The following is a 26618-nucleotide window of genomic DNA, read 5'->3' on the forward strand; positions in this document are numbered from 1 at the left end:
CTTACCCATATTAGGGAAGTTTTCAACTATAATCTCTTCAAATATTTTCTCAGTCCATTTCTTTTTCTCTTCTTCTTCTGGGACCCCTGTAATTCGAATGTTGGTGCATTTAATGTTGTCCCAGAGGTCTCTGAGACTGTCCTCAATTCTTTTCATTCTGTTTTCTTTATTCTGCTCTGCAGTAGTTATTTCCACAATTTATCTTCCAGGTTACTTATCCATTCTTCTACTTCAGTTATTCTGCTATTGATTCCTTCTAGAGAATTTTTAATTTCATTTATTGTGTTTTTCATGATTCTTTGTTTGCTCTTTAGTTCTTCTAGCTCCTTGTTAACCATTTCTTATATTTTCTCCATTCTATTTCCACGATTTTGGATCATGTTTACTATTATTATTCTGAATTCTTTTTCAGGTAGACTGCCTATTTCCTCTTCATTTGGTTGGTCTGGTGGGTTTTTACCTTGCTCCTTCATCTGCTGTGTGTTTCTTTGTCTTCTCATTTTGCTTAACTTATGGTATTTGTGGTCTCCTTCTCACAGACTGAAGATTTGTAGTTCCCATTGTTTTTGGTGTCTGCCCCCAGTGGCTAAGGTTGGTTCAGTGTGTTGTGTAGGCTTCCTGGTTGAGGGGACTAGTGCCTGTGTTCTGGTGGATGAGGCTGGATGTTGTCTTTCTGGTAGGCAGGTCCACGTCTGGTGGTGTGTTTTGGTGTGTCTGTGACATTATTATGATTTTAGGCAGCCTCTCTGCTAATGGGTGTGGTTGTGTTCCTCTCTTGCTAGTTGTTTGGCATAGTGTGTCCAGCACTGTAGCTTGCTGGTCATTGAGGGGAGCTGGTCTTGGTGTTGAGATGGAGATCTCTGGGTGATTTTCACCGTTCAATATTACATGGAGCTGGGAGGTCTCTGGTGGACCAATGTCCTGAACTTGGCTCTCCCACCTCAGAGGCACAGCCCTGAAGCCTAGCTGGAGCACCAAGAGCCTGTCATCCGCACAGCTGTTGGTGTTGGAGACTCCCCCGAAGAGGCGGAGTTCCCTGGGGACCAGGCACCAGTGGAACTCTTTCTACGCAGCAGACACTGGTAGCCGCACAATATCTTCTTTATCCATTCATCTGTCAATGGACATTTAGGTTGTTTCCATGTGAAGACTTAAGTTTTAAGTTATAGTCAGGTAAAAAGTGATCTTGTTCCTTAGCCTAAACGCCTCCTTTCACTATCCCAACTCCCCGCCCCCCGCACACACACACAAACCATCTAGTCAGTGTCATTGCAGTGCCCTTTCAGGCTCCTGGGTGTGAGGTTTTGTGATGAGGTCAAGGCAGCATGGGAAATATTAGGAAATACTTAGAAGGAGGTGGTGGTGAACACCTGAGTTCTCTCGTCCAGCTCTGCCCCTGACTTTTTGCATCACCTTGTGTAAATCCTTTCCTCTTTCTTGTACTCAGTTTTCCAACTGTAAAATGAAGGTGTTCAACTATATGATGTGTAAGGATCCTCCTAGTTCAAAGTTCCTGATCCTAATTCTTTATTACTGTCATCAGAACTCTCCTTTCTTTCTGTGTGCATGCATGTGTCCACACACACACACACACACACACACACACACACACACTTGTTTTCTCTCTCTTCTTTCTCACTGCTATTCTCTCCTGCTTTCCCTCCCCCTCTACTTTTCCCTGTTCCTCTTCCTTGGCACTCTCCCTTCATTCTCCAAGGAAGTAACAAAGATTGAAGTGAGAAGAAGAAAACAAAGAAGTGAGGAAGAATTGTTCCAGTTCTGTTATGCCCACCTCACAGAAACCTCAAACCGTAAAACAATTATCCCCCAGGAGAGGAAAACCAGTGCATGGGAGCATTCCAAAGTGACCCCCCTTTTCCAACTTGTAGAGTTATTCTGATGAAAAATTTCCTCTCACTGAGTGGGGTGAGTTCTGGTTATGCCTTTACTGAACCCCCTTCAGCGGCTGTGTGAGAAGAACACTCTGGAGTGAAGTTCAGGGCCAGTAACTCTGCAAGAACCAAACTTGAGGCCCCTCAGACCTACAGCTCAACTCTGACCATTAGCTCAATGCTAATTCAAAATATGTTGACTCCATTTCTTAATGTTACATCAACCACTCAGTCTTTGCTTTCATCTCTGATAAGCCAAGTTTAGTTCCTCCAGTTCTGTTTCTTTTTCTTCATTTATCATCAATTGTCACATCCAGATTCAAATTATCTTCACAGTGCTGGGAATTCATATTTGGAGTAGACATCTTTCAGGGGTTCAAAAAATGAATTTATTAGGAGATGAAGGAAAATGCTTTTGACATTAGCACAGTGTGCTATGCTTTTTGATTCTTTGGCAAGGCGGGTAATTGGTGATCAAAAATTCTGTCTTCTTGAGGAAGGATAAAGGAAATAGTGGATAATTATTCAACTGTAGCTGCATCCATGGATATGATTAAACGTGATGATCTCACTCTTGGAGAGAAACATCTATCAATGGCAGCCACTCATTTCTTCACTCAATTCTACTGAGGGCAATGGAATGTCACAGTCCTAGTTGCACAATAGAAACATCTAAGAATATCTATGAAAGGTCAATGACTCGGTCGTCCTACAGACCAAGTGAATTCAAATACTCAGGTTGGGACCAAGGCAGCTGCAGTTCTTCAGAGTTCCCCACGTGATTCTGATGCATAGTGAGGGATATAAGCCCTAATATAAGGTTATTTTCTAACCTCATTTAGTCTAAGCTGACCCTAGATCTTGCCAGTATACCCGGAGATATATCACCAGACACACATTGTCACATTAACTATCCTCAGGCTTCCTGTCACCATGATGAGCACTTTTTTATACTCCTGGTCTAAAGTTGGTAAAGGGAGTCACAAAATGCAGAAAAAGTGTTCTAAGCCAAAACTCACTAAGCACTTATCGAACAACTTTCTGATTCAGGCACTATGTTAGGGCTTTGGAGAACTATAAAAATGATAAGGTAATAACTTAGCTAACTGAGAGCTTACAATCTAGTAGGAGGAGCAGATATATACAAAAGTAATTACCATGGGTTGAAGCGAAAAAGGGCCATGTGGTATCGCGCAGTGGTTAAGAGTAAAGGCTTTGACAAATGTACATTTTCACATCCACTGGAATAGTTAAAATCCAAAAGATGACAACATCAAATGTTATCAGAGGTGTGGAGCAATTAGAACACTCACCCATCCCATAACTGGAGTGTAAGTGGCACAACTCGTTTAGAAAACCCTTTGGCAAATCTTGTAAAGCTAAACACATCCCTATGCTATGACCCAGAAATCCCACAGCTCAGAATTCCCAGGAAAATGAAAGCATATGTCCACTAAAAGTTTTGTGCAAGACTGTTTCATAGGAACTTTATTCATAAAAGTTCAAAACTGGAAACAACCCAAATATCTATCAATAGGAGAATAGAAAAAAAAAGCCTTATTCATATAATAGAAGACAATTCTACATAAAAAAGGAATAAACTACTGATACAAAGTGGATGACTCTCAAGAAACATCATTTTTAATTAAATAAACCATATACAAAAGAGTACACACAGTATGAATTTGCTTATAGAAAACTCAAACCAGATAAAACAACTCTGTGGTGATATAAGTCACAACAATACTAGCCTCTCCTTGTAGGGGAGGAAAATTGGTAAGAAGAGGCATGAAAAACTTTCTGGGGTGATAGAAATGTTGTTATTTTGAGTAGGGTGATGCTCACGTTCTTATTAAAATTCATTGCATTGTGTACTTAAGATCTATACATTTCCTTGTAAATAAATTTTCCTAACTTGTTAATTATCATACAGCATATATAAATTTAAAACCATCAATTTGGTATTTTTTCTAAAAAGTATAGGCCTTGATCCAAACGTTAGTGTCCTTGTTCTATAGCCTATTATCATGTGGTCCTAGGAAAATTACTTAACCTTCTTGGATCTCTATTTACTAATTCCAAAAATAATCTCTATTATGATGCCTGATTCATGGTATGCTGGAGAAGGAATATAAAGTGCTTAGCACAATACCTGGTAATAGAAACTACTGAATTGTTTGTACCTGCTGTGTTATTATGATTATTATTATCCTCGTCATGGTCATCACCAGTGCCACTAAGGGATAGTAGAGAACATTATGGTGACCCAGAAGAATGCAGAGGTCATCTCATTAAGGGGATTGCATGAAATGCATAGCATTTGCCATAGACTTTGAAGGATTGGGAGAATTCTAATCAGGGGTGAGGGAAAGGACGTTTCAAACAGAAGACTAATCTGCAGTGTGCAAAGATAGCAAGACCCCCAAACGTGTCCTGAGTGTGGGGCTGAACTACTGGAGAAGAGCCTTAAAATTAAGGCCTTCCTTGGCCAGTTAATGTAGAGCCACAAAGACATGTATATAAGCCAAGATGTATGTACTTCAAGAAGCAAGGAAAAGTGTCTGTTCTGCTGTGTGCCATGCTGTCCCTTGGAGGGATTAGCTTTGCTCACAGCATTTAGTAGCCCTCCCAGGTGTCCAGGGGAGATGAAAACAGAGATACAAGCAACTTTGAGTTAAAACTTTGAACAGCATCAGATGGAAAAGATGTGTCTTTATGGATTGTAAAGATCAGCTCTCCTCAAAGCAGTTCTCTTATCCCTTTAATGATTCAGGAACCAATTTGAATGTGTGTGGGGTTCTCTACACCACCAAGAAATTCTGCAACACTAGCTGGGCATCCAACAATTAAACTTAATTCTGATACTATCTACCTGGTGACGGCATCAGACTCCACAGGTCTGTCCCCATTTCAGATGCCAATCTCACGTCCAGGTTGTCACCTGTGTTTCTGAGTGACCAGCTAAAAATCAGAAGTTCCCATCACCCTCTCCTTTAGGTTCAACTAATTTGCTAGAGCAGTTCACAAAACTCAGGAAACTAGTTTACTTACTAGATTATCAGCTAACTATAAAAGGTTATAACTCAGTAACAGCCAGATGGAAGAGATGCACAGGGCAAGGTGGGTGGGAAAGCATGCAGGAGCTTCCACAACCTCTCCCTGAATCTCCAGGTTTGTTTCATCAACCCAGAAGCTCTCTGAACCCCATCCTTCTGAGGGCTTATGGAGGTCTCATTGGCACAATTGATTAAATCATTGGCCATTGGCCATTGGTGATTGAACTCAATCTCCAGCCCCTAACCCTCCCCAGAGATTGGAAGGAAAGACTGAAAATTCCAACCCTCTAATCACTGGTCAGTTCCCCTGGCAACCAGCCACCATCCTCAGGTGCTTTCCAAAAGTCACCTCATTAACATAACAAAAGACACCAATATAGCTTTCGGCACGTAGGAAATTCTAAGTGTTTTAGGAGCTATGTGCCAGGAACAGTGTAGCGGGTGAAGACCAAATACATCATTTCTTATTACAAATCGCAATATCTCACCTTCTCTATCTGGATTTATCATTTGGAATTCGGCCCAAATTGTACCATTCACCAGTCTTCCCTTGGAAATTCTATAGAGATGATGATGATGATAGATAGATAGATAGATGATAGATAGTTAGGTAGATAGGTAGATAGATAGATAATAGATAGATGATAGAATGATAAAGTAAATGGGATTCAGTGTTAATAGATGAATCTGAGTAAAATGTATCTGGGTGTTCTTTGTAGTATTCTTATTCTTGCAAATATTTTTGTTAAGTTTGAAATTATTTTCAGACAAAATTGTAATTCCTTAACCCTTTGCCGAAATTATAAGTCAAGGATTTCATTTTATCTTCCAATTTTACACATCTCTTAAAACACTCAGTAACTTAATCCTCATGCTCTCTCTTTATACCCCCAGAGGACAGATAACAGTTTTTATCTATATCTTTACAATACGTGTTTGCTGTGGTTATTTTATACCAGCAAATAGCACTTATTGAGAATTTACTCTGTGCCAGATGCTGAGCTAATAACCTTCTTTTATGTATTTATTTAACCCTGTGGACGGTCCTCATTTACAGGTGAGGAGATTCAGGCCTAAATAGGTTGTTGAATACCTGTCCAAGATCATAGAGCCCCTCAGTGGTGAAGCCTGGCACTGTCTGTACAAATCCTGCTTTTCCCAATTAAGAATAGCATGCGGTGAGGGTCAGAGTCCATCATTTAATCCATGACATTCTGTTATGCATGAACTGCTGTGGCTCTTTAGTTCTCTGTGGGAGGTAGAATAATGGTCCCCCAACATGCCTGTGTCTTAATCCCCAGAGCCTATGACCATATTATATTTTGTGATAAAGGGGAATGAAGGATCCAGATGGAATTCAGGTTGCTACTCGGATAATCTTAAAATAAAGAGATTGCACAGGGTCCAGGGTAATCACAACGTCCTTAAATGTGGAAAAGGGAAACAGAAGAGTGAGTGTCAGAGTGATGCCACGTGAGAAAAACTTCAAGCCATTGCTGGCTTTGGAGATCAAAGAAACCACAGCCAATGAATGCCAGAAGCCTCTAGAAGCTGCAAAAAGCAAGGAAATGGGTCCCCCCCGACCCAGCTTCCAGAAAAGAAAGCACCTCGACTTGGTTTTAGCCTAGTAAGACACATTTCAGAGTTTTGGCCTCCAGAACTGTAAGATAATTTGTGTTTCGTAAAGCCCTACGTTTGTGTTAATTTTTTCCAGCAGCTGTAAGAAACTAATACACTTTCATTCTCGGGTACACAGATCCCTTGTTCTCACTCACTAATGTGCTCAACAGGACTTTTACACATGAACAGCTCTCCCTGCTGTTGTATTTACACCACAGAAACAGCCACCTTTGAGAGCAAGGCTAGCTCCAGGGTCCTTGAAACGACTTCTCACTTGAGAGGTCCTGGAGGTGAGATGGCATATGGAGGGGAAGATAATTAAATGGAGTCCTAATAGCTAAGGCATCAGTTGCTGCTGGCGCTCTTTCTTGCTTTACTATTCCCAGGATAATACTAAACACCTCAGTAAACAATGATACTTTAATCCTTAATACATATCCATGCAGATCGAAATGATAACGTGGAGATTTTTTGAAGGATCTGGAGAAGATGAAAGTTACCTTCCTGTGTGTGCAGGAGGCATGCAACCGGCCCAGATGGGAGCTAATAACTTATGAGACGGAGTTTAAGAATGGCTTCCTAAACTGGAATGTTCTTAAACATCAGGATTATGGGATTTCATACAACCACACTTGCTCTGCTTTCCTGGACTTTGCTCCACCTGTGTCCTCTGCTTATATCTTAAGGATACTCTCCTGACTTTGGTGGGGGGAAGAGGTCCTATTTTTACGTAGATCAATACTAGAGGATACCCACTTGTTATTTAGAGCCATAGTAAATAAATCAGAATTCTGGGCCCTTGAATTTTTGCATTCTGTATGCGAAAAATATACCCAAAGTGGAGTCAAACCATTGCAGACCATCATAATAAACTTTGAATCCTATGTGACCTGGATTGACCAACAACTTCAAGCTATTCATCATTTCTTTATTTCCCACAAAATCAGAATGAGGAACTGAACAAAATCAGAACACACAAAAGCTATACTCTCTAAGGAAAAGTAGACAACTCAGAAGTGCAGTTTTAGCAGAATTTCTCACCAGGGATTATTTCTTCCTGGATTGCAAATGTTACAATTACAGTCAGCCCTCCATTTCTGCATGTTCCACATCCACCAGATTCAACCAACTACAGATGGAAAATATTTGGGAAAAAAATTCCAGAAAGTTACAAAAAGCAAAACTTTATCGCATGCTGGCAGCTACTTACACAGCATTTACGTTGTATTAGGTATTATAAATAGCCTAGAGATGATTTAAAGTATATGGGAGGTTGTGCGTAGGTTATACGCAAACACTATGCCATTTTATATAAAGGACTTGAGCGTCTGCAGATTCGTCTGTCCACAGGGGCTCCTGAAACCAATCCCCCCTGGATACCAAGGGACGACTGTACTGAGATCCAAACTCTCATTTATTCAGCGTTCACTGCTGCCAAGCACTACATTAAGCCCTTTATATAATCAACCGTTTAAATTGAACAAAAATCCAGATTCCTGTTTCTCTTCATTATTCCTACCTATTAAGAGAAAACAATGCTCAAAGTGATTGAATGACCTGCCCAAGGACACACGCATGACATATGGTGGTGAGAGTCAAAATTCAAACCCAAGTCTGTTGCTCTTGTCTTGGTTCATTTCCCCTAGGAGCAGACCTGAGACATGGATGTGAAGGCAAGTCGTTTATTTAGGAAGTGATCCCAGGACGCAGGCAGAGAAGCAGGGGATGAAGACAGAGCAGGGGAGGTGGCCAATAAAGGGCGTGTTGTCAAGCATGTTAGCACAGTAAACACCTGGAGCTCAAGCTTACTAGGAAACTCTGGGTGCCAGTATAGACATGTCTCAGTGTTATCCCACCTGAGGGGTGGGAACTGGGGTATTTATGCACCAGTGCCCGCTGGTGGTTGGTTGAGGGCTGTCCTGACTCAGGCTGAGTATGCTCCCACAGCCAGAAAAATATGTCTTGGACAAAGAATTGCCTGTGTCTGCAATAAGGAGCTGGGCTGAGAGGATTCAGGTACCTGGACAGCTCTAGACGGCACTCTTACCCACTCGCTAAGTCCGGCTACTGCCAGACCACATGTAGAACACAGAGAGCTGTGGGTTCTTGTGTGAAAATCAATCTAGCATGATGCCTTATCCTGTTAGTAACATGAATCTTAACTCAGAAGCTGAAGTTTGGCCTCTGAAAGCCTCTGGCTACGTGCTGAGAATATCTCCTTGCACTTTCTACTTTGGGCAGCTTCAGGGAAATAGCCAACCCTTAGTTTGCCTTTGTGACTCATTGGTACCACAAGACAGACTCTCCAGCCATTTTACAGCACAAGCCGAGGCATCATCTCCAACCAGGGACCCACAGGCTTGGTCTCCTTCATGATTCTGGTGCATCGAGGAAATGGGTCCAAGCACCGTGGGGTACCCGGCGGCCTTTGCTAAACATGTCCTCTGGGCTGAGTATATTAGCACCCTGAGAATTCAAGGACCTCAAACCCTGGGCGAATTTTAACTCTCTGGAAAGGTCAACCACTTCTTTCAGAGATTTGGGGAAATCAGAACTGAGTTATTTTTTTCCTGTAACTGCTCACTTTACTGGTAAATGCTTACGATGTAGATCCTAGAACCATGTTTCCCAGTCTTTAAGGTACAAGGAGTCACCATGGGGGTTCTTGTTGAAATGCAGACTTGGATTTGGTGGTTCTGGGCGGGGGCCTGAGCACCTGCATTTCTGACAAACTCCCAGGCGATACTGATGTGGCTGGTACAAGACTGTACTTGGAGCAGCAAGGCTGTAGGTCATCTCTGGACTCAAGTGAGTCACAAAGGGCTTCTTGAGCTGGTCTTGAAGAGGAGAAGCAGTCTTTTGAGCTAGGAGAGTTGCCATAAGGTCAGAGGAATGAGCAGGCCAAGAATTTGGAGTGGTTTAGGGGGAAAAAAAGTGGAGAGGAAGAACCAGGATTCTATCTAGAGGCATTTAAAGGCCAAGAGGAAGAAGAACAAAGGATGCAGTGTTTGTGGGAAAACTCTGAGCCCTACCTCTTCTGCGGAGTGAGGGCTCATGAGTGTCATTTGAGTGGAAGGTCAAACCTATAAACATCACTTAGATTACTTTACAAGCCACAACATTTTCAATCTCAAGACTCCTGAACTAGGTTGTTTAACAAATGAAGCAATTGCCCCTATATCTTTGAACAGTAAGAGTATTCAACCCTTGTTGTAATGAAACTTTCACATGCACTCACTCCTTTTAGCTCCAACTTCACAACAAGTCACCTACCGATTATCCCCTTTTTACAGATGAAGAAAGAGGCACAAAGTGGTGAGGTGACTTGTTTAGAGACAGCTGGAAAGAGGCAGAGCTGGGATTTAAATAGAGGAGGTCTGACTTCAGAGTTCCAACTTCTAAACACAATGAACTTTGATCTCCTTTCCACCCCCTGCCTCCCCCAGATGGTAGAGTGATGCCTCCATCTCCCATGCAACTGTCCCGGGTCAGGGCAGTTGGGTTAGGCGGACGCAGCCAGCATTCACTGGGCGCCCTTGACTGCATCCTGACTTGAGACACAGGATCCAGGTGCTGAGCTCTGGGCTCCCACAGTGCTCCCTGAATCAAGGCTCACCTTCCTGCACTGACCCCACTCCCCAGGGATCCTATTCAGCATTCTGTCTAGTCCCACAGGCCGTTCTCTAAGGATCAGAGCCCTCCATGCTTCATCAGGCCCAGAGTCTGAGTTCATGGGACACTCTGTCCCCATGCATTAGGCTCTACCCATTCTTCACCTCATGTGCCCAAGGCCAGAAATTTCTGGGATGACCCTCTCCCCTGGGTAAGTAGGCCCTGCCCCTAGCACCTACCTCATCCTCTGCCCAGCCCAGCTCCTCTGCTCCCAGCTGCCTTTTGCCTACTTCCAGGAAGCTCACCTTGCTTCTTTGACCTACAAAAGGCCACGTGACACCTGCAAACATATTTGCAGACCCATTCAGAAGACCTGAACCAAAGTATGTATCCAAACTGCCTTGCAAAACTGAAGGCACCCATTTTTCTTTCTTTTTTAAAACTTTTTTAAAATATTTATTTATTTATTTGGTTGTGCCAGGTCTTAGTTGTATCAGGTGGGCTCCTTAGTTGTGGCATGCAAACTCTTAGTTGTGGCATGCATGTGGGATTTAGTTCCCTGAACAGGGATCGAACCCATGCCCCCTGTATTGGGAGTGCAGTCTTGTCCACTGCGCCACCAGGGAAGTCCCACACCCATTTTTCAATGCATCAGAAATGCCCTCATTGATCTCATGGAGGAGACTCTATAAATGTCACTTTGAGAGAAATATTTGCTTTGCTGGCCAGAACTGGACATTATGATTATGTTTTCCCCCAAAGGCTACACAAGGGGGCAGTTCCCCACAAACCATCTTAAAAATAAGAATAGTTTATCATCATTCACAGTTGTTTAAGTACCTACTGCTTAATAGTTCACATTTGGGCTCAATATTGAAGGATGAAACTGATTATCCCTGAAGGAACACGAAGAACAGGAAAAAGATGGGGGGAGGGCAAGGAATTAGAGTAACAAGTAGTATTTCTTCATCATCCAAACATCTTTTCACTTAAGAAATAGCTGTTGAGTGTCTATCCTGTGTAGGCATGAAAAGATTTTGGCAAGAAGCCCACGGAGCAGGGAACAAGAGGACATATCTAAATGCAGGTGGAGGCAGGTTTGCTGGAGCTCTGAGCGATGAGGGTGAACCAGCAAGCACACTGGGCAGCACAAGGAAAGTGGAGGCTGCCCTTCAGCCCTGAACACGGGCCCTAGATGGAGAGCAGGGCAGGGCAGGGAGGGATGGCCAAGTTCTCGTGTCTCAACAAAAGCTCAGTTGCACAAGAGATGAGGAAAGAGGCAGCTGAGGCAGGAGAAACAGTGTTTTTGCTGTACAGGAAAGTAAGAAAGAAGCCAGAGACCTAGTTCTTATCTTTAGGAAGACACTTTTTGAACTACACCAACCTCCCTTCTGAGAAGGTTACGGCTTCTTTGTTGACTTGGGCTCTCTTCTCACAAGACTGTATGTGTAGTTTCCACAGATCCCGGAGGCTTGCTGACATTATGAGGGTTTTGAATTTAAGGACAGGTGCAGGAACAGGCTCGCAGAGCGTCATTGTCACCTAAGCCTGATTGGAGCTTTGGGCACATAGCTGGACTCTCCCTGGGATTTAGTAATTCCCTAACCCGTGACAAACCAGGGCTGCTTTGCACCAGAACGTGGACCCCAGGCCATGTCTCATCACCCACCATGCCAGCTCCCTCCTCTCAGCCCGTCACAAACCAAAGGACCCCGCCTCGATGAGCCAGACTTGGTGGTGAATAATGTCTAAGGCGTTGTTGGTACTCAAATTTGTGGTGATTACAAATCCACAGTGTGTCATTATAACTTTGTAACATGATGGTACAGTTAGCACTGTGTGAGTGCATCTTGATGGCATCAACTGTATTCTTTTAATTTCTGTATCTCAGGATTTTCTGTATACTCCAACAAGAAGCTGGTTTGTTTGGGCTTAGGGTCTTTTTTTTTTTTTTTTCAGTTGTTATTGGTTTTACAAACCTTCTGGCATGAGTTTGCTTATCTGAAAAAAAAAAACCAAAACCTAATCGTTCAGAGGTGTCATGAGGATTAACATAATGCGGGTATAAGTGCTTTAATAAGCATCATTATTTGAAAATCCCTTGCAGATGTTAGCATGTGATTTGCTGAAACTGTAGAACCTCATAAGGCCTGCAAGAACATAAACCACAATCCCCTGAATCCTATAGGTCTGTGACCCACACACTGTAGAATTATAGAGCAAGGACCTAAAAATCAGAAACTACCAGATGTTAACATGGGTCCAGAATCCCACAGTGAGTGAAGTCATATCTTTCTCTGTCTAGCTTCTGTGATTCTAAGAGGTTAGTGAGTTTGTCTCCCATGACAGAACAATGGCTGATTGATCTTCCCTTTGCTCAAGGATCCCAGTGTGTGGACACTGAGGGTTTTCTGAAGTTCCGCTAAAAGCTTCTCCTCATCGAACTCTCCATTCATGACAAACACGATGAGTTACTGCCATCTGCAAAATACAAAAAACACATCAAGGTCTTTTGCAGGCTTGTTTTCTGTCCTGCCTGATATTAAAAGAATGGAGAGAAATTTACCTCTTTAGTGGGGTTCATTTAAACTCCCAAACTCAGGCTCTAACATGTATGTGACCCTCTTGATTGCATAAACAGTACAATAATCTCTGCATGTATAGATTTTCAAAAACCTTAGAATATTCACTTTTAAGTGACTGCTAATTTAGTTCACTGGGTTTGCTTTTGAGTTTATTTTTGTATATGGTGTTAGGGAGTGTTCTAATTTCATTCTTTTACATGTAGCTGTCCAGTTTTCCCAGCACCACTTACTGAAGAGACTGCCTTTTCTCCATTGTATATCCTTGCCTCCTTTGTCATAGATTAGTTGACCATAGGTACGTGGGTTTATCTCTGGGCTTCCTGTTCCATTGATCTATATTTCTGTTTTTGTGCCAGTACCATATTGTCTTGATAACTGTAGCTTTGTAGTATAGTCTGAAGTCAGGGAGGCTGATTCCTCCAGCTCTGTTTTCTTGTTTGTTTGTTTTTTTTTTTTTCTGTTTTTGTGTGGTACGCGGGCCTCTCACCATTGTGGCCTCTCCCGTTGCGGAGCACAGGCTCTGGACGCACAGGCTCAGCAGCCATGACTCATGGGCCTAGCCGCTCTGTGGCATGTGGGATCTTCCCAGACCGGGGCACGAACCTGTGTCCCCTGCATTGGTAGGTAGACTCTCAACCACTGCGCCACCAGGGAAGCCCTCCAGCTCTGTTTTTTTCCCTCAAGATTGCTTTGGCTATTCGAGGTCTTTTGTGTTTCCATACAAATTTTAAGATTTTTTGTTCTAGTTCTGTAAAAAATGCCATTTGGTAATTTGATAGGGATTGCATTGAATCTGTAGATTGCTTTGGGTAGTATAGTCATTTTCACAATACCAATTCTTCCAATCCAAAAACATGGTATATCTCTCCATCTGTTTGTGTCATCTTTGATTTCTTTCATCAGTGTCTTATAGTTTTCTGAATACAGGTCTTTTGTCTCCTTAGCTAGGTTTATTCCTAGGTATTGTATTCTTTTTGTTGCAATGGTATATGGTAGTGTTTCCTTAATTTCTCTTTCAGATTTTTCATCATTAGTGTATAGAAATGCAAGAGATTTCTGTGCATTGATTTTGTATCCTGCAACTTTACCACATTCATTACTTAGCTCTGGTAGTTTTCTGGTGGCATCTTTAGGATTCTCTATGTATAGTATCATGTCATCTGCAAACGGTGACAGTTTTACTTCTTCTTTTCCAATTTGTATTCCTTTTATTTCTTTTTCTTCTCTGATTGCCGTGGCTAGGATTTCCAAAACTATGTTGAATAATAGTGGTGAGTGTGGACATCCTTGTCTTGTTCTTGATCTTAGAGGAAATGCTTTCAGTTTTTCACCATTGAGAACGATGTTGGCTGCTATGGCTTTGTCGTATGAGGCCTTTGTTATGTGGAGGTCGGCTCCCTCTGTGCCCACTCTCTGGAGTCTGGGTTTGCTTTTATTACTATAGCATCGGAGTCACACTCACCGTGTGTCATTTCTGTATAAAAACTTGTAAATTCCAAGTCCCAGAAGGAAAAACTCTGTAAGCAGGTATACTTATATTCATCAGCTCTTTATTCCCTTCAGAGACTAACGGGTCTGCGGTGGATTGTAGAAAAGGGAGCTGCTTCCCCCAATCACATGGGTTACTTCAGCATTTTAGGAACCCAGCCGAAAGCAGAAGGTCTAAAGATGAACGTTTGTTATCCCTGAAATTCTCAAAATAAGAGAGCTGCTTTCTGTTTCCTTGGCTGCCATCTAGTGGTCAGTGATGTAGTGACACTAAAACAACACTACATCTTACGTGAAGACTCAGAAGATATAGCTGCCTGTCTTTAACCTAGAGGGGTGGGATAGGGAGTGTGGGAGGAAGACGCAAGAGGGAGGAGATATGGGGATATATGTATATGTATAGCTGATTCACTTTGTTATACAGCAGAAACTAACACATCTTTGTAAAGCAATTATACTCCAATAAAGATGTTAAAAAAAAAAGCTAAAAACACAGTTAATTAAAGAAATATTACTGCAGGTATGAGGCAATTATCCTTTCTCATAATTCCTATTTAGATCCCAAAGTGTCATTCCCTTTCCTGTTTCCTGGTCTACAATCTTTTCCATGAAAAGACAAGCGATTCAACTATCATATATCACTTTAGCTCTAGCACTGTGCATTAGGACTAGGGCTAAAAGGATGAATAAGATAAGGTCCCTGCCTTCCCTGGAGAAGAGACATGAACTCAAATAATGAGCAGTGTGATGAGTGCTTAAATCCAGAATAGATGAGTCATCAAGGACACAAAGAAGAAAGAAAATCTGTTCTATTGGCCAAAAGAGTTTGAGTGGAGGCTTGCATGGTGGGTGGAGGTTCTCCAGACAGACAAGAGCAGGGAAGCATGTAAGAGAGATGGGAGGCTGTGTGCTGGGGAATATTGAGAAACCATATGAGGAAGATAGCCAGGGTCTAGAGCAGGAACGGCCTTTGGAGACTGCATTCTTTAGCTAGTCCCGTAACAAACAACCTCGAAACCCCAGTAGCATCCAACAAATATCACTTATTTCTTACTCATGACTGCAAGTGGGCTGGGCTAACTGTGCCCTACTTGTCTCTCAGCCTCTCCTGGGACCCTCCCAGGACCTGTGGACTAGCCTGGGAGTGTTCTTTTCATGTTACTGGTAGAAGCACAAGAGGAAAAGCAGAAACGTGTAAGGCCTCTTAAGGCCAAGGCGTGGAACCAACCTGCTCTCTCTTCCCTGGATTCTATTAGCCAAAGCATTGGCTGAACCCAAGCCAGAGGCAGGGAAACACCTTCCGTTCCTTTAGAGGGAGGGCTCTGAGGTCGCATGTCAAAGGACTCAAATTAGGGGAGTGTAGGAATTGGGGCCAATGATGCCATCTGCCACAAGTTCTATCTTGGAAATGCTTATTTTGAGGTACCCATGGTTTTGTCTAAAATGTGGTTGGAAAACAGTTATGTAGCTCAAAATATAGGTCTGGCTTTGAGTGATGGACCCAGGAGTGCCAAGACCCCAAACCTGAACCCTTGTGGACCCCATCCCACACAAACTGGTCCAGCATCTCTAGGAGTGAGAGAAGGAATCTACATTTTTACTGGTTCCCCAAATGATGATTCCCCAAATGATGATTCCCCAAATGATGATTCTTTCAAAAGTTTCTTAAAGTTTTGAAAGAAACCAGGACTGCTTTGTACCAGAACATGGCCTCCACACCACATCCATTTACCCACCTCCCAGAACTTAGGCAGTGAGACCCCTGCCAGCCCAAAATGCTGCCGTTCTGTGCAAAACCAGCTAAACTCTACCATGCTGGTGGCTAAACCATCGATTGGTGAGTGTTAGTTAATGATATCCCTCAGGGCTAATTTTCACCTGGCAACAAAGCTTAAGTTTAAGAAATGCATTTAATGTAAAGCTGCAATCTCTGCTAAGGCAGGTGAGGACAGCCTTTGAAGAGCCTGTGAAACTATGTGCTCCCACTAGAGGTTTATTCTGCTGGCTTTACAAACCTGACTACTCAGCTTGTCAGAGTTAACTTTTACTAAAAACTGGACTTGTCTGTCCCCCAAGGTGTTCTCTGACTTCGACTTTGCTCTCTGAAAGTTTGGGTCAGAGGCTGAGCCTAAAATATCTGCTGCCTTCTGCAAAAAGAAAATGAAGGAGGAAAGGAAAAGCCCTCTCATGACTCAATTTTTTGTGTGTATTATTTAAAGACATGCAAAGCCTAGAGAAGCTCCTGAGAGATGCTGTAATCTACGGCCAGCCTCGAACCCGCAGAGCCTGGAAAAAGATTCTCATCCTAGTGGAGGGCATCTACAGGTATGTAAATAACCGGAGACCTATTCACATACTGAGGCCCACAGCGAGCTGACAGGTGGCGCAAGGCTGACCTCTCCTAGTTAAATGGAAAAGTGAGTTCGATATAGGTGTTATGAAGGGACCTGAGTCAGAGCTATCAATGTGAACCATCAGGTCTTGGGTCACCTGTCTTTTCAATGACCATACGTATGGTGGAGCACCCTGGAGGCTGGCGTACTTAAGAAGGTGTCTTCAGAAACGTCCTGACAGAGCATTGCTAACTTGTATTGATTCCACTACTTTTGGCTGCCCCACAGTTTCAAGGGCTTTTAGGGGATGGGTTATTCAACCTCAGAACACTCTTTGCCTTTATGACAAAGGCAGGAAAGTAGATACTGCTGGTGGGCACCCAGCTGCCCCTAACTCAACAGTGCACCCAGAGTCCAGGCTTGCTGAACTTGGCCAATTGTTAGCATCAGACTACAAAAAGCTTGCACATTTTCTTCAAGGTAAGGTTAACCTGGAGTGCAATTCTTGATGCAGAGCTGGGAAGAGGGGGAGACGGTCTTAGCATCTGAAGGCATGCTCAGTCTTCCCACAGCTTGTAGGCTGAGCAGACAAAACACCCACTAAGCCAGTCAGAGCTGCACTTTCGTATTGCTGGTTGTGATTGAATTTGCTTCATTCTATGTCTGAATTGATGGTCGTTACTAAGGTAGGAACTGCTCCCAAGTTTGTCTTCTGTTGGATGCCCTAGTCCATGAGTCAAGGAAACATTACTTCAGAGTTACTCACTCCTAAATCAATTCTCAATCTTAATGTTAGAAGAAGCAAGAGCAATGTTTCCTATGGGTTAATTATGGGAAAGTGAACAAAATTAAAAGGAAGGGAATGGGGCTTCCCTGGGGGCGCAGTGGTTGAGAGTCCGCCTGCCGACGCAGGGGACACGAATTCATGCCCCGGTCCAGGAAGATCCCACATGCCATGGAGTGGCTGGGCCCGTGAGCCATGGCCACTGAGCCTGCGCGTCTGGAGCCTGTGCATGAGGGCTTAACTTCCCAACAAGGGGAAGCGTGGCTGCAAAGGAGGCTTGAGATAAAGAGCAGCCTTTGTTCTGCAGCTAATGGAATCCGTCCCTGGGGCACCACACAAGCTCATCCGGCAATTTTCAGTTGTCACAACTGCAGTAAAGTACTGCTGGCGTCCTGGCATCTGGTGGGCAGAGGCCAGGGATGCTGCTAAGCCCCCTACCATGCACAGGATAGTCCCCTGCAACGGAGAATTATCTGGCTCAAAACGTCAACAGCGCCGAGTTTGGGAAACCCTGCTGTCGAATAATGTAACCACTCACTGGCCCTGAACTTGCTACTTTTAGGAAATAATCTCATCTTGACTCTGGGCTGTCATAGCCTCAAGCACGGGTCTTTCTCCCTGTGTGATTCATGCCAGATGCCAGCCTGGGAGGGGAGAACTTATCTAAACACCTGTCAATCAAGCCTGGACTGGTGGGAGCACAGATCAGCGGAGGGAGAGCAGACGGGCATCTCCTTTAACCAGAGTAAACAGAACCCAACTGCAAATAAACAGAACTTGGCTTCACTAAAGAGAAGTCGTGTTCTCAGTACTTTGATCATGGCTGAAATTAAGTGGACCACCAGCGTTTCACTGTCAAATATTCCCATCAGTTACACAAAGAAACCCCTCTGCTAATGGCTATGTTGGGCCTGGGTCCTACCATGATATCAGGAGGATAGGGGAGCCAGGTGTGGACTTCGGCTACAAAACGGGGTGGCAACAAACCACAGCTTAGGGTTCACTAGCAATGGTGACTGCCCAGTGACCTGCTGCTGTGAAACGAGCCACCTCAAAGGTGGCTTACACAGCAATGAGTTATTATTTCCCACGCTACTGTGGGCTGTCTGGACCAACTGGGCAGCTCTGCTCCATGTGACATTGGTTGGGGTCATTCATGTGGCTGCTTTCTATGGGGTGTTTGGCTGGGTCTGGAACATCCAAAATGACCTCACTCACACATGTGGGCTCTTGGTACTGGCTGTTGACTGAGGTGCCTTATTCTCTCCTCTTCTCTGGGGTGCTTTCTCCATGTGTAGGTTTTTCTCGTTCAGCAGTCTAGCTAGAGCTTCCTTACAACATGGTGGCTGGCTTCCAAGAGAATGAAAGCAGAAGTTGCCAACCTTTTAAGGGCTGGGCCCAGAGCTGGTACAACATCACTATGCCATATTCTATTGGTCAAAGCATGACACCAGTCTAGCCCAGATTCAAGGGGAGGAGAAACAGACCCCACCTCTTGATGGGAGGATTGGCTTGTGTATACAGGGAGGGGAAGACTTACAGGCAACCATCTTTGGAGGCAATCTACCACAGCAGCTCCATCAACCCGACATGTATACAGGGAGAAGTCTCCACTGTCCATGGACTTGCCTTCTCAGAGATGTTCCTTTTTTCTCACCTGTGCAGGAATCTTGTCTTTAAATGAGACTGTGACCTAAAGGCACTCATTCATAGATAGGAAACAGGACCCTTCTTAAACAGGCCTCAGTACCTCCTGGGACCTCAGTTTCCTCGTCCGTAAAATAAGACTAGCCTAGAGTAGAGTTCTGGAACATATGGATTTTCTCATTTGCTGCTCTCACCAGAAAATGAAATTATTTCCCACAAGATTTTCCAAAGGGCCAGGGTTACGAATGTGAAACCAGTGGTTCACAAATGTACTTTTACTTTCCAGAGATGTATTATGGATGTATACCTTGTTAGAATTTACACAAAACCTCCTTAGAGTTTCACTCCCAGATCTTTCTTATCTCTGGCTGTGGTTTGCCCCCATGGGCAAAGTCTCCCTACCACAGACAGCTCCCATAAATCAATTTCTTCAAAACTCCAAAAAAGAGCAGTCAGCCAAATCAGACAGTTTCAGGTACGTATCGAGGTAGAAAAGGCTAGATACCAAATCCAAGAAGTCAGTAAACTCCACAAAAGCAGTTATGATAATAATAATAGCAATAATAATATCGTCATCCTTAGATCATGTATGTATTAATATTTATATACAGACTATAGGGGAGTCAGGATTTGGAGGGAGGCCTGGGACATGGGTGTAGGTCCTGTGTTGCTGCCTATAACTATGTGCCCTTCATAGGGTTCTTTTGTAAGAATTAAATGAGATCACATAAGCTAGTGCTTCGAGAAGCCCAGCGCATCGTAAACCCACAACCAAGGGTAGCTGTCTTCATCATTGAATTTATTTTCAGTTGAGGAAGTTGCAACTCAGAAAGCAATAGGCCATCTGCATGCCGAAGCTGTTTGACTCCTGAAGGATGGGTGTCAGAGGACAGGGTTCACATTTATCATGTGTTATTGCTAAACATTTCACATGTGCTATTGTGAGTAAGCGCCTCCAGTACTCCTAAGTTTATTGTGAGGATGAAGAAACTCGGGTTCCAAGACCTAGATAACTTGCCCCTGGGCAGATAACTGAGATAATCAGAGCTGGGATTCAAACCAGGTGGCCCTGCTGGGACAGAGGCCCAATGTAAACAGAAGAATCAGCCCATGTGTCCACATTCAATGAAGTCAATGTGGAAAATGCAAGGTCATCCATTTGCCTTTCAGCATCAACCTGTGTAGGGCTCGGTTTCTTCATCGGTAAAATTGGGAGATTGAAACTTGAAGTGTAGAGTTCCATGATTCCATAATTTGGGGTTTAGAAGTACAATAGTATTATTTTAGTGTTCTCACCTGCATTTTCTTTTAAGTCTTGTTTTAAAGTCACAGTCTTCTAGTTTTGTGTCTCTGAGAAGCCTAGTGGTTGATTCATGGTGGTCAAACAATCTCAAAATTATTCAAAAACACACTAGAGATGGGCAGAGAGGTCCCAAATAACTGGGGGTATAAACTAGCATAGCTGGAGCCCAAACTTTCAAAATAAAATTAATCAAGAAATACTATCCAACCTTTTCCAAAAATACACATATAAACAAAGGTTGAAATCTCAGAATGCCATTTTCTCTAAGAATGTAAGCCATTCTCCTGCCCAAAATAATGTAAGTTTAAGGACTGAGATCTTCAGTGGTAAACTCTCACCTATACCTCTGTGGTTTAAACAAAGACAAAGACAAAGAAAACAGTAGTTACTTTATTTTTAATTAAGCTTAGTTCCTTTTTTCCCCTTTCTTTCCACCTTCCTTTCTCCCCTTGGGTTGTACTCAGGGCCCACCAAGGAGATTTTTCCACCATGTAAGTTGGCAACCCAGTGGTTTAAATCCCAATCCTGCCAGTGGGTAATATGGTTTATAGGTGGAGGAGAAGGTGGTGAGAGGGAGATTTCAAAAAGGAGTCTTGTTACTTAGCTAATACATTATGTAATAGAAAAGATATAAAGAAATTATTCACTGACTTGCTGGTTTAAGAATCATTCAAGTCCCTGCACAGAACTTCACATTAACTGGTGGAATTATCTTTACCTACAGTTGTATTTTAGTTGTTTTTTTTTTTCTATTCAAGTCAAAAGAAAACACAACCTTCCACTCAGGAAGAAAGAATAAAACACTGTTCTTAGGTTTGTTTGGGGTTTTTTTAAATCGTTTCTGGCACAGTGTTCTTTGACAGCAATCTGCGGCAATAACATAGATAGCCTTTTCATGTAAACACCACACTCAGTATCTCACTACAGGGAAAGGTTCAATTCAAATTTGGTCACATTGAGAGAATGAAAACTTAGTGTGGGTAAATATAGCTCTTTATGAAAACTGAATTCCCTCTAGGACTCATGTGTGCCCTACATTAACTCCTGAAATCAGCAGTATTGTGGAGTCATTAATCTTCGAGGAAGAAATATAAACCAGGTGAGCGGGCTCCTCACATCAGCTAGATCGGCCCAAGCAAAGATGGCTAATTAGCTGCCCGGAGTGTCTGCAAACTGTTCAACATTAACTCCGGTTCCTGCCAAACTCAGTTCCAGAACAAAGAATGGCTATTTGTGACATGTCAGGCTTTTAGCATGTTTGTGTTACCAATTTAGAACATTTTAAAAGATGAGAAGATTCTAGAATTTTGAGGGCATACAGCCATTTATTATGTGTGACACCCATATGCTTTCTTCCTGGAAAATTCAACACAGAGCATTGTCAAGGGCTCCCAATTTCTCAAATTAGGCCTCGTTGCTACCATTTCCTCCTAAGCTCCACCTGAGAACAAGAACAACCCAATGGGTGCTCGTTATACGTCAGACACCTTACAAATATTATTTCTAGTCATTCTGATAAAGGCCTTATGAGCAGTGTGTCATCCTCATGCTTATTTTCTATCCGAGGAAACTGAGGCAGTGAAGAGCAAATAAGTTGCCCAAGTCCTCAGTTAGTTAGTGGTGTGGCTACCATCTCAGCTTAGGCAGTCAGCCGGCTGGACCTCCTCCCCGTCAATGGAAACAACTTTAACAAGCAATTACTCTAAGAAAATACTGGAATTAACTTGCAAACTTCTATAAGAGAAGATGACTCTATTTGGTCTTCATGTCATTAAACTCTGAAAACAGCCTTTCAGAATGACCTTGTGAAAAGCACAAGTGTAATAAGTTGGACTTCATTAAAATTAAGAACTTTTTCTCTGCAAGACAATGCCAAGAGCATTAGAAAGACATGCCACAGACTGGGAGAAAATATTCGCAAAAGATACATTGGATAAAGCATCATTATCTAAAAGATACAAAAAACTCTTAGAACTCAACAATAAGAAAACAAACAACCGGGTTAAAAAATGGGCCAAGGACCTTAACAGATACCTCACCAAAGATTTACAGATGGAAATAAGCATGTGAAAAGATGCTCCGCATCATATGCCATCAGGGAAAATACAAATTAAAACAATGAGATACCACTACACACTTGTTAGGAGTTCACAATCTGAGACACTGACAACAGTAAACACTGGCAGAGAATGTGCAGTAACCCAGAGCTCTCATTCACTGCTGGTGGGAATGCAAAATGGTCCAGCCACTTTGGATGACGGATTGGTGGTTTCTTACAAGCATGCTCTGACCATACAATCCAGCAACCATGCTCCTTGGTATTTACCCAAAGGAGTTGAAAATTTGTGTCCACTCAAAACCCCGCACACGGATGTTTGTAGCATCTTTATTTATAATTGCCCAAACTTGGAAGCCACCAAAATGTCCTTCACTTGGCAAATGGCTAAATAAACTGTGGTCCATCCAGACAATGGAATTTTATTCAGCACTAAAAAGAAATGATCTGTGGAGCCAATGAAAAGATGCGGAGGAAACTTAAATGTGTATTATTGAGTGAAAGAAGCCAATCTGAAAACGTTACATAGTGTATGATTCTAGCTACATAATGTTCTGGGAAAGGCATTACTATAGAAACAGCAGAAAGATCCCTGGTTGCCATGGGTTGGGTGCGGAGAGGGATAAGTAGGTAAGCACAGTGGATTTTTAGGGCAGTGAAAGTAGTTTGTGTGATGTTATAATGATGGATACGTGTCATTATGCATTCGTCCAAACCCATAGAACGTATGATGCCAAAACTCAGCCTCTGTGCACCAATACCAAATCAAATCTTGGAGACAGAGTTTTGGGTGAAGTAGAAAAGAATAACTTTATTGCTTTGCCAGACAAAGGGGGACACAGGGGCTAATGCTCTCAAAACTGTGTGTCCCAACCTGGGGGGATTTGGTGAGGAGTTTTATAACAATGGTTCAAGGATGGAGCTGCTGGTAAGGCTCAGGGTGTATGCAGCGCCTGCCTTCCTTTAATCTGGCCTTTGGTGGTCTTTTAATGAACTTCCGTGGTTCTGGAGGTTATCAAACTGACCTCTCTTGAATGAAGAGTGCTTCATCAAGTAGTTAACATCTTCCATTTGTTGGGGGTTTTAGTTCTGCCAAAACTTGGAAGCAACCAAAATGTCCTTCAGTTGGCAAATGGGTAAATATGAGAAGAGCTCGAAGATATTGTTATGTGTATCCCTTGAGGCAGAACCAGGACCCTGACCCAAGGCCGCACTATTGTTTCTTGACTGCTCTTCCCTTGTCTCTGCATCCCCTCTCTTCCCTGACTAGCAACTGTTTGAACCTGCCCTTTGGAACTCAGGGTAGGTCATGAAAGCTGAAACCTATTTCCTACAAATAAGAAACAGGGGACAGAAGGCTTTTGTGCCCAGGAGCCCCACAGGGTCCTGCTTGGTTTCACATACAATGCCAAGAGTGAACCCTAATATAAACTATGGGCTTTAGATGATGATGTACCAATGTAGGTTAATCAGTTGAAACAAATGTACCACTTCGGTGGGTGATGTTGATAGTGGGGGAGGGTATGCATATGTCAGGTGGGGGTATATGGGAAATCTCTGTACCCTCTACTCAATTTTGCTGTGAACCTAAAACTGCTCTGAAAAATAAAGTCCTGTAAAAAAAAGAAAAAGCATCCAACACCTGTTGGTCTGGGTAACTACGTAACAGCTGGACTGTTTTGACTGAATCGACCTAACACTTAAATTATTTTTTAATACATTAAATAAATACATAAACTAATTAAGAAGAAGGGAGAAGTTCAACTCTGTTTGTGTCAACTGACTAGTTCTTGAACTAAATTGATGGGTTGCTTAAACTGTTTGACAAGCTCCTTCATGGGGGTGAGGGTGTGATTCTGTGTGTTTTCACAGAACTCGCCTGTCAGTGCAGTCAAAACTGTGTGAGCTGTGGACACAGCTTAAGAAGTGTTCTGAGAACTGATTAAAGACAAGAGTTCTTCTAAGTCCGTTGGGTTCCAAGAGGTGTCCTGTAAATATCAATGTTCATTTCACTTGCTTATTTACTTCCCGTCTTTCCCTTTGCTGGAGGACTAGAAGTGTTTTTGCAATTTAAAATACCATGTAAATTTACCAAATTACAATAATACCATGAAAAATTAAGCACTTAGGCAACAAAAGTTGATCTATAGCAGTGGTTCTCAGAGTGCTGTCTCCAGCTAGCAGTAGGAGAATCTCCCAGGAGCTTGGTAGAAATGCCAATTCGAAGCCCATCCCAGACCTACTAAATCAGAAACTCTGTGGGTGGGACCCAGCAATCTGTGTTGTGACAAACCATTCAAGGGACTCTGATGCTCACTCAAGAGTGAGAACCATTGCCCTAAAGGAAAAGAAGGGACACCACCAGAAGCCTCGAATAAGCCTTTGAGTTCAGTGAGGACTGAACAGGAGACCCTAAGGACTTTCTCCCATGCTTTAATAAATTTATGATGTCTTAAAGATCTTTTGTGTGTTTTTAATTCCTTCTTTTAATCTTTGGCAATTCAAGCACTGAGTTTAGGTCAGACAGAACTGACCAGGTAGACAGTCGCAGGCTGATGAAGATACATCAACATAGAGCCATTTAATTAAAACTAGCAAAATACCTAGACTCCAACATGGTCAGTCTAGTTATGCTAGTCGGCTTTACGAATATGGATAAATTGATCAACAATGCAGTGAGCTGTTTACTTGGGAATTAGCTATAACAACTCAAAGCACTTAAATCCACTGAATGTAAATTCTTTTTTTTCCCCAAGTGAAATAATGCCAGAGCAGCCTCACAGGATTGAGAGGTTTGTCTCCACCAAATAAAATATGCCTTCAGAAGAAAGGAATGGCATGTCCCTGTCTTCCCCTTCTGGTGTCAGGGCAGACTGTCTGAGAAGTACTGAAAGGGAGAGTGACACAGAGTTTCCCTGGAGGGTACACACGGGTGATGAGCATTTCTCCTTATGCCCTAGCATGGAAGGTTCCATCGCGCGTCTATCCCAGATCGTGGCTCTAAAGAAGAAATACAAGGCTTACCTCTACGTAGATGAAGCTCACAGTATTGGGTCCGTGGGCCCGACCGGCCGGGGTGTGATGGAGTACTTTGCCATGGACCCCAGAGATATTGATGTATTTATGGGCACATTCACCAAAAGCTTTGGCGCCTCGGGAGGTTACATAGCTGGAAGGAAGGTAAGAGACAGATCCCTTGTGTCTGTGTAAAACCTGAATGCCCTCGGAAGGTAGTCTGCGGGGTCTTCTGATTTCCCTGAGAGCTTCAGTTCAGTTCAACACACTTGACTGATGAGGGCAGCCTTGCCACCGTGTGTTCACAGCCATGGCAGGCCCAGAAGGTCAAGGAGCTCATTCTCTGATAGCGCAGAGGAGCGTGTGATGAGTAATCACATGACCATAAAAAGACAACAGCGGCTGTGCACACAGGCAAAGACAGTACAAAGGAAAGGGCAGTACCTAAGAAGTCTTAGAATGAATGTCAGTCTTGTAGACAAAGGATGGGGCAGCGGGGTTTATATTTCAGAAAGAGGGAATGATGTCTAACAAGCCACAGAAGTGATGCTGCAGAACTGTAAGTCGTTTGGGTTTTGTGGCGTGAAAAACGCAAGGTGGGTGGTAGAAACAGTGAGCAGAGGTCAGATGCTAAGGACACTGACCCTGTGCTACAAGTTGTGGGTTTTCAGAGTTTTAATCAAAATAGTAGCAAGATCGGAAATGTCTTTTTTAGAGATTTTCTCTGCAAACTAATTCTCTTCCACAAGTTTGGATAAGCCGTGGGTCAAATCTTGTCATCCTCTGGTACCTTATCTAGGTGACTTAAGATTCTGATCTGAAGGAATCAGACTGTTAAGTGTTATCCCTGTCATTCTACTGCCAATGTCACCAAGGGGGTTGCTAAAATAAAACAAATGCTTGAAAGGATTTTAAAAGAAGAGGGAAGGGGTGGAGAGAAAGAAAATGAAATATTAAAACCTGGGTTTCAGGGCTTCCCTGGTGGCGCAGTGGTTGAGAGTCTGCCTGCCGATGCAGGGGACACGGGTTCGTGACCCGGTCCGGGAAGATCCCACATGCCGCGGAGCAGCTGGGCCCGTGAGCCATGGCCGCTGAGCCTGCGCGCGACGGAGCCTGTGCTCCGCAACGGGAGAGGCCACAACAGTGAGAGGCCCACACACCGCAAAAACCAAAACAAAATAAATCCCTGGGTTTCAGGGCTCAGAGAGCCAGTTAATCTGCTCCTTT

The 26618-nt window shown here is 43.1% G+C and overlaps 1 protein-coding gene across 1 annotated transcript in view; it reads left to right on the forward strand.

Moving 5' to 3' along the window:
• SPTLC3 (serine palmitoyltransferase long chain base subunit 3) overlaps window positions 1-26618 on the forward strand; it is a gene marked incomplete at its 5' end in the record, with an annotated part of 125026 nt that overhangs the window by 56502 nt on the left and 41906 nt on the right. The window contains 2 exons of the mRNA XM_079945537.1: window positions 16473-16578; window positions 25337-25556. Coding sequence (XP_079801663.1) covers window positions 16473-16578; window positions 25337-25556 — 326 coding nt within the window. The remainder of the gene's footprint in view (window positions 1-16472; window positions 16579-25336; window positions 25557-26618) is intronic.

The sequence above is a fragment of the Stenella coeruleoalba genome (assembly GCF_951394435.1).
Source record: "Stenella coeruleoalba genome assembly, chromosome: 15".
NCBI lineage: Eukaryota > Metazoa > Chordata > Mammalia > Artiodactyla > Delphinidae > Stenella > Stenella coeruleoalba.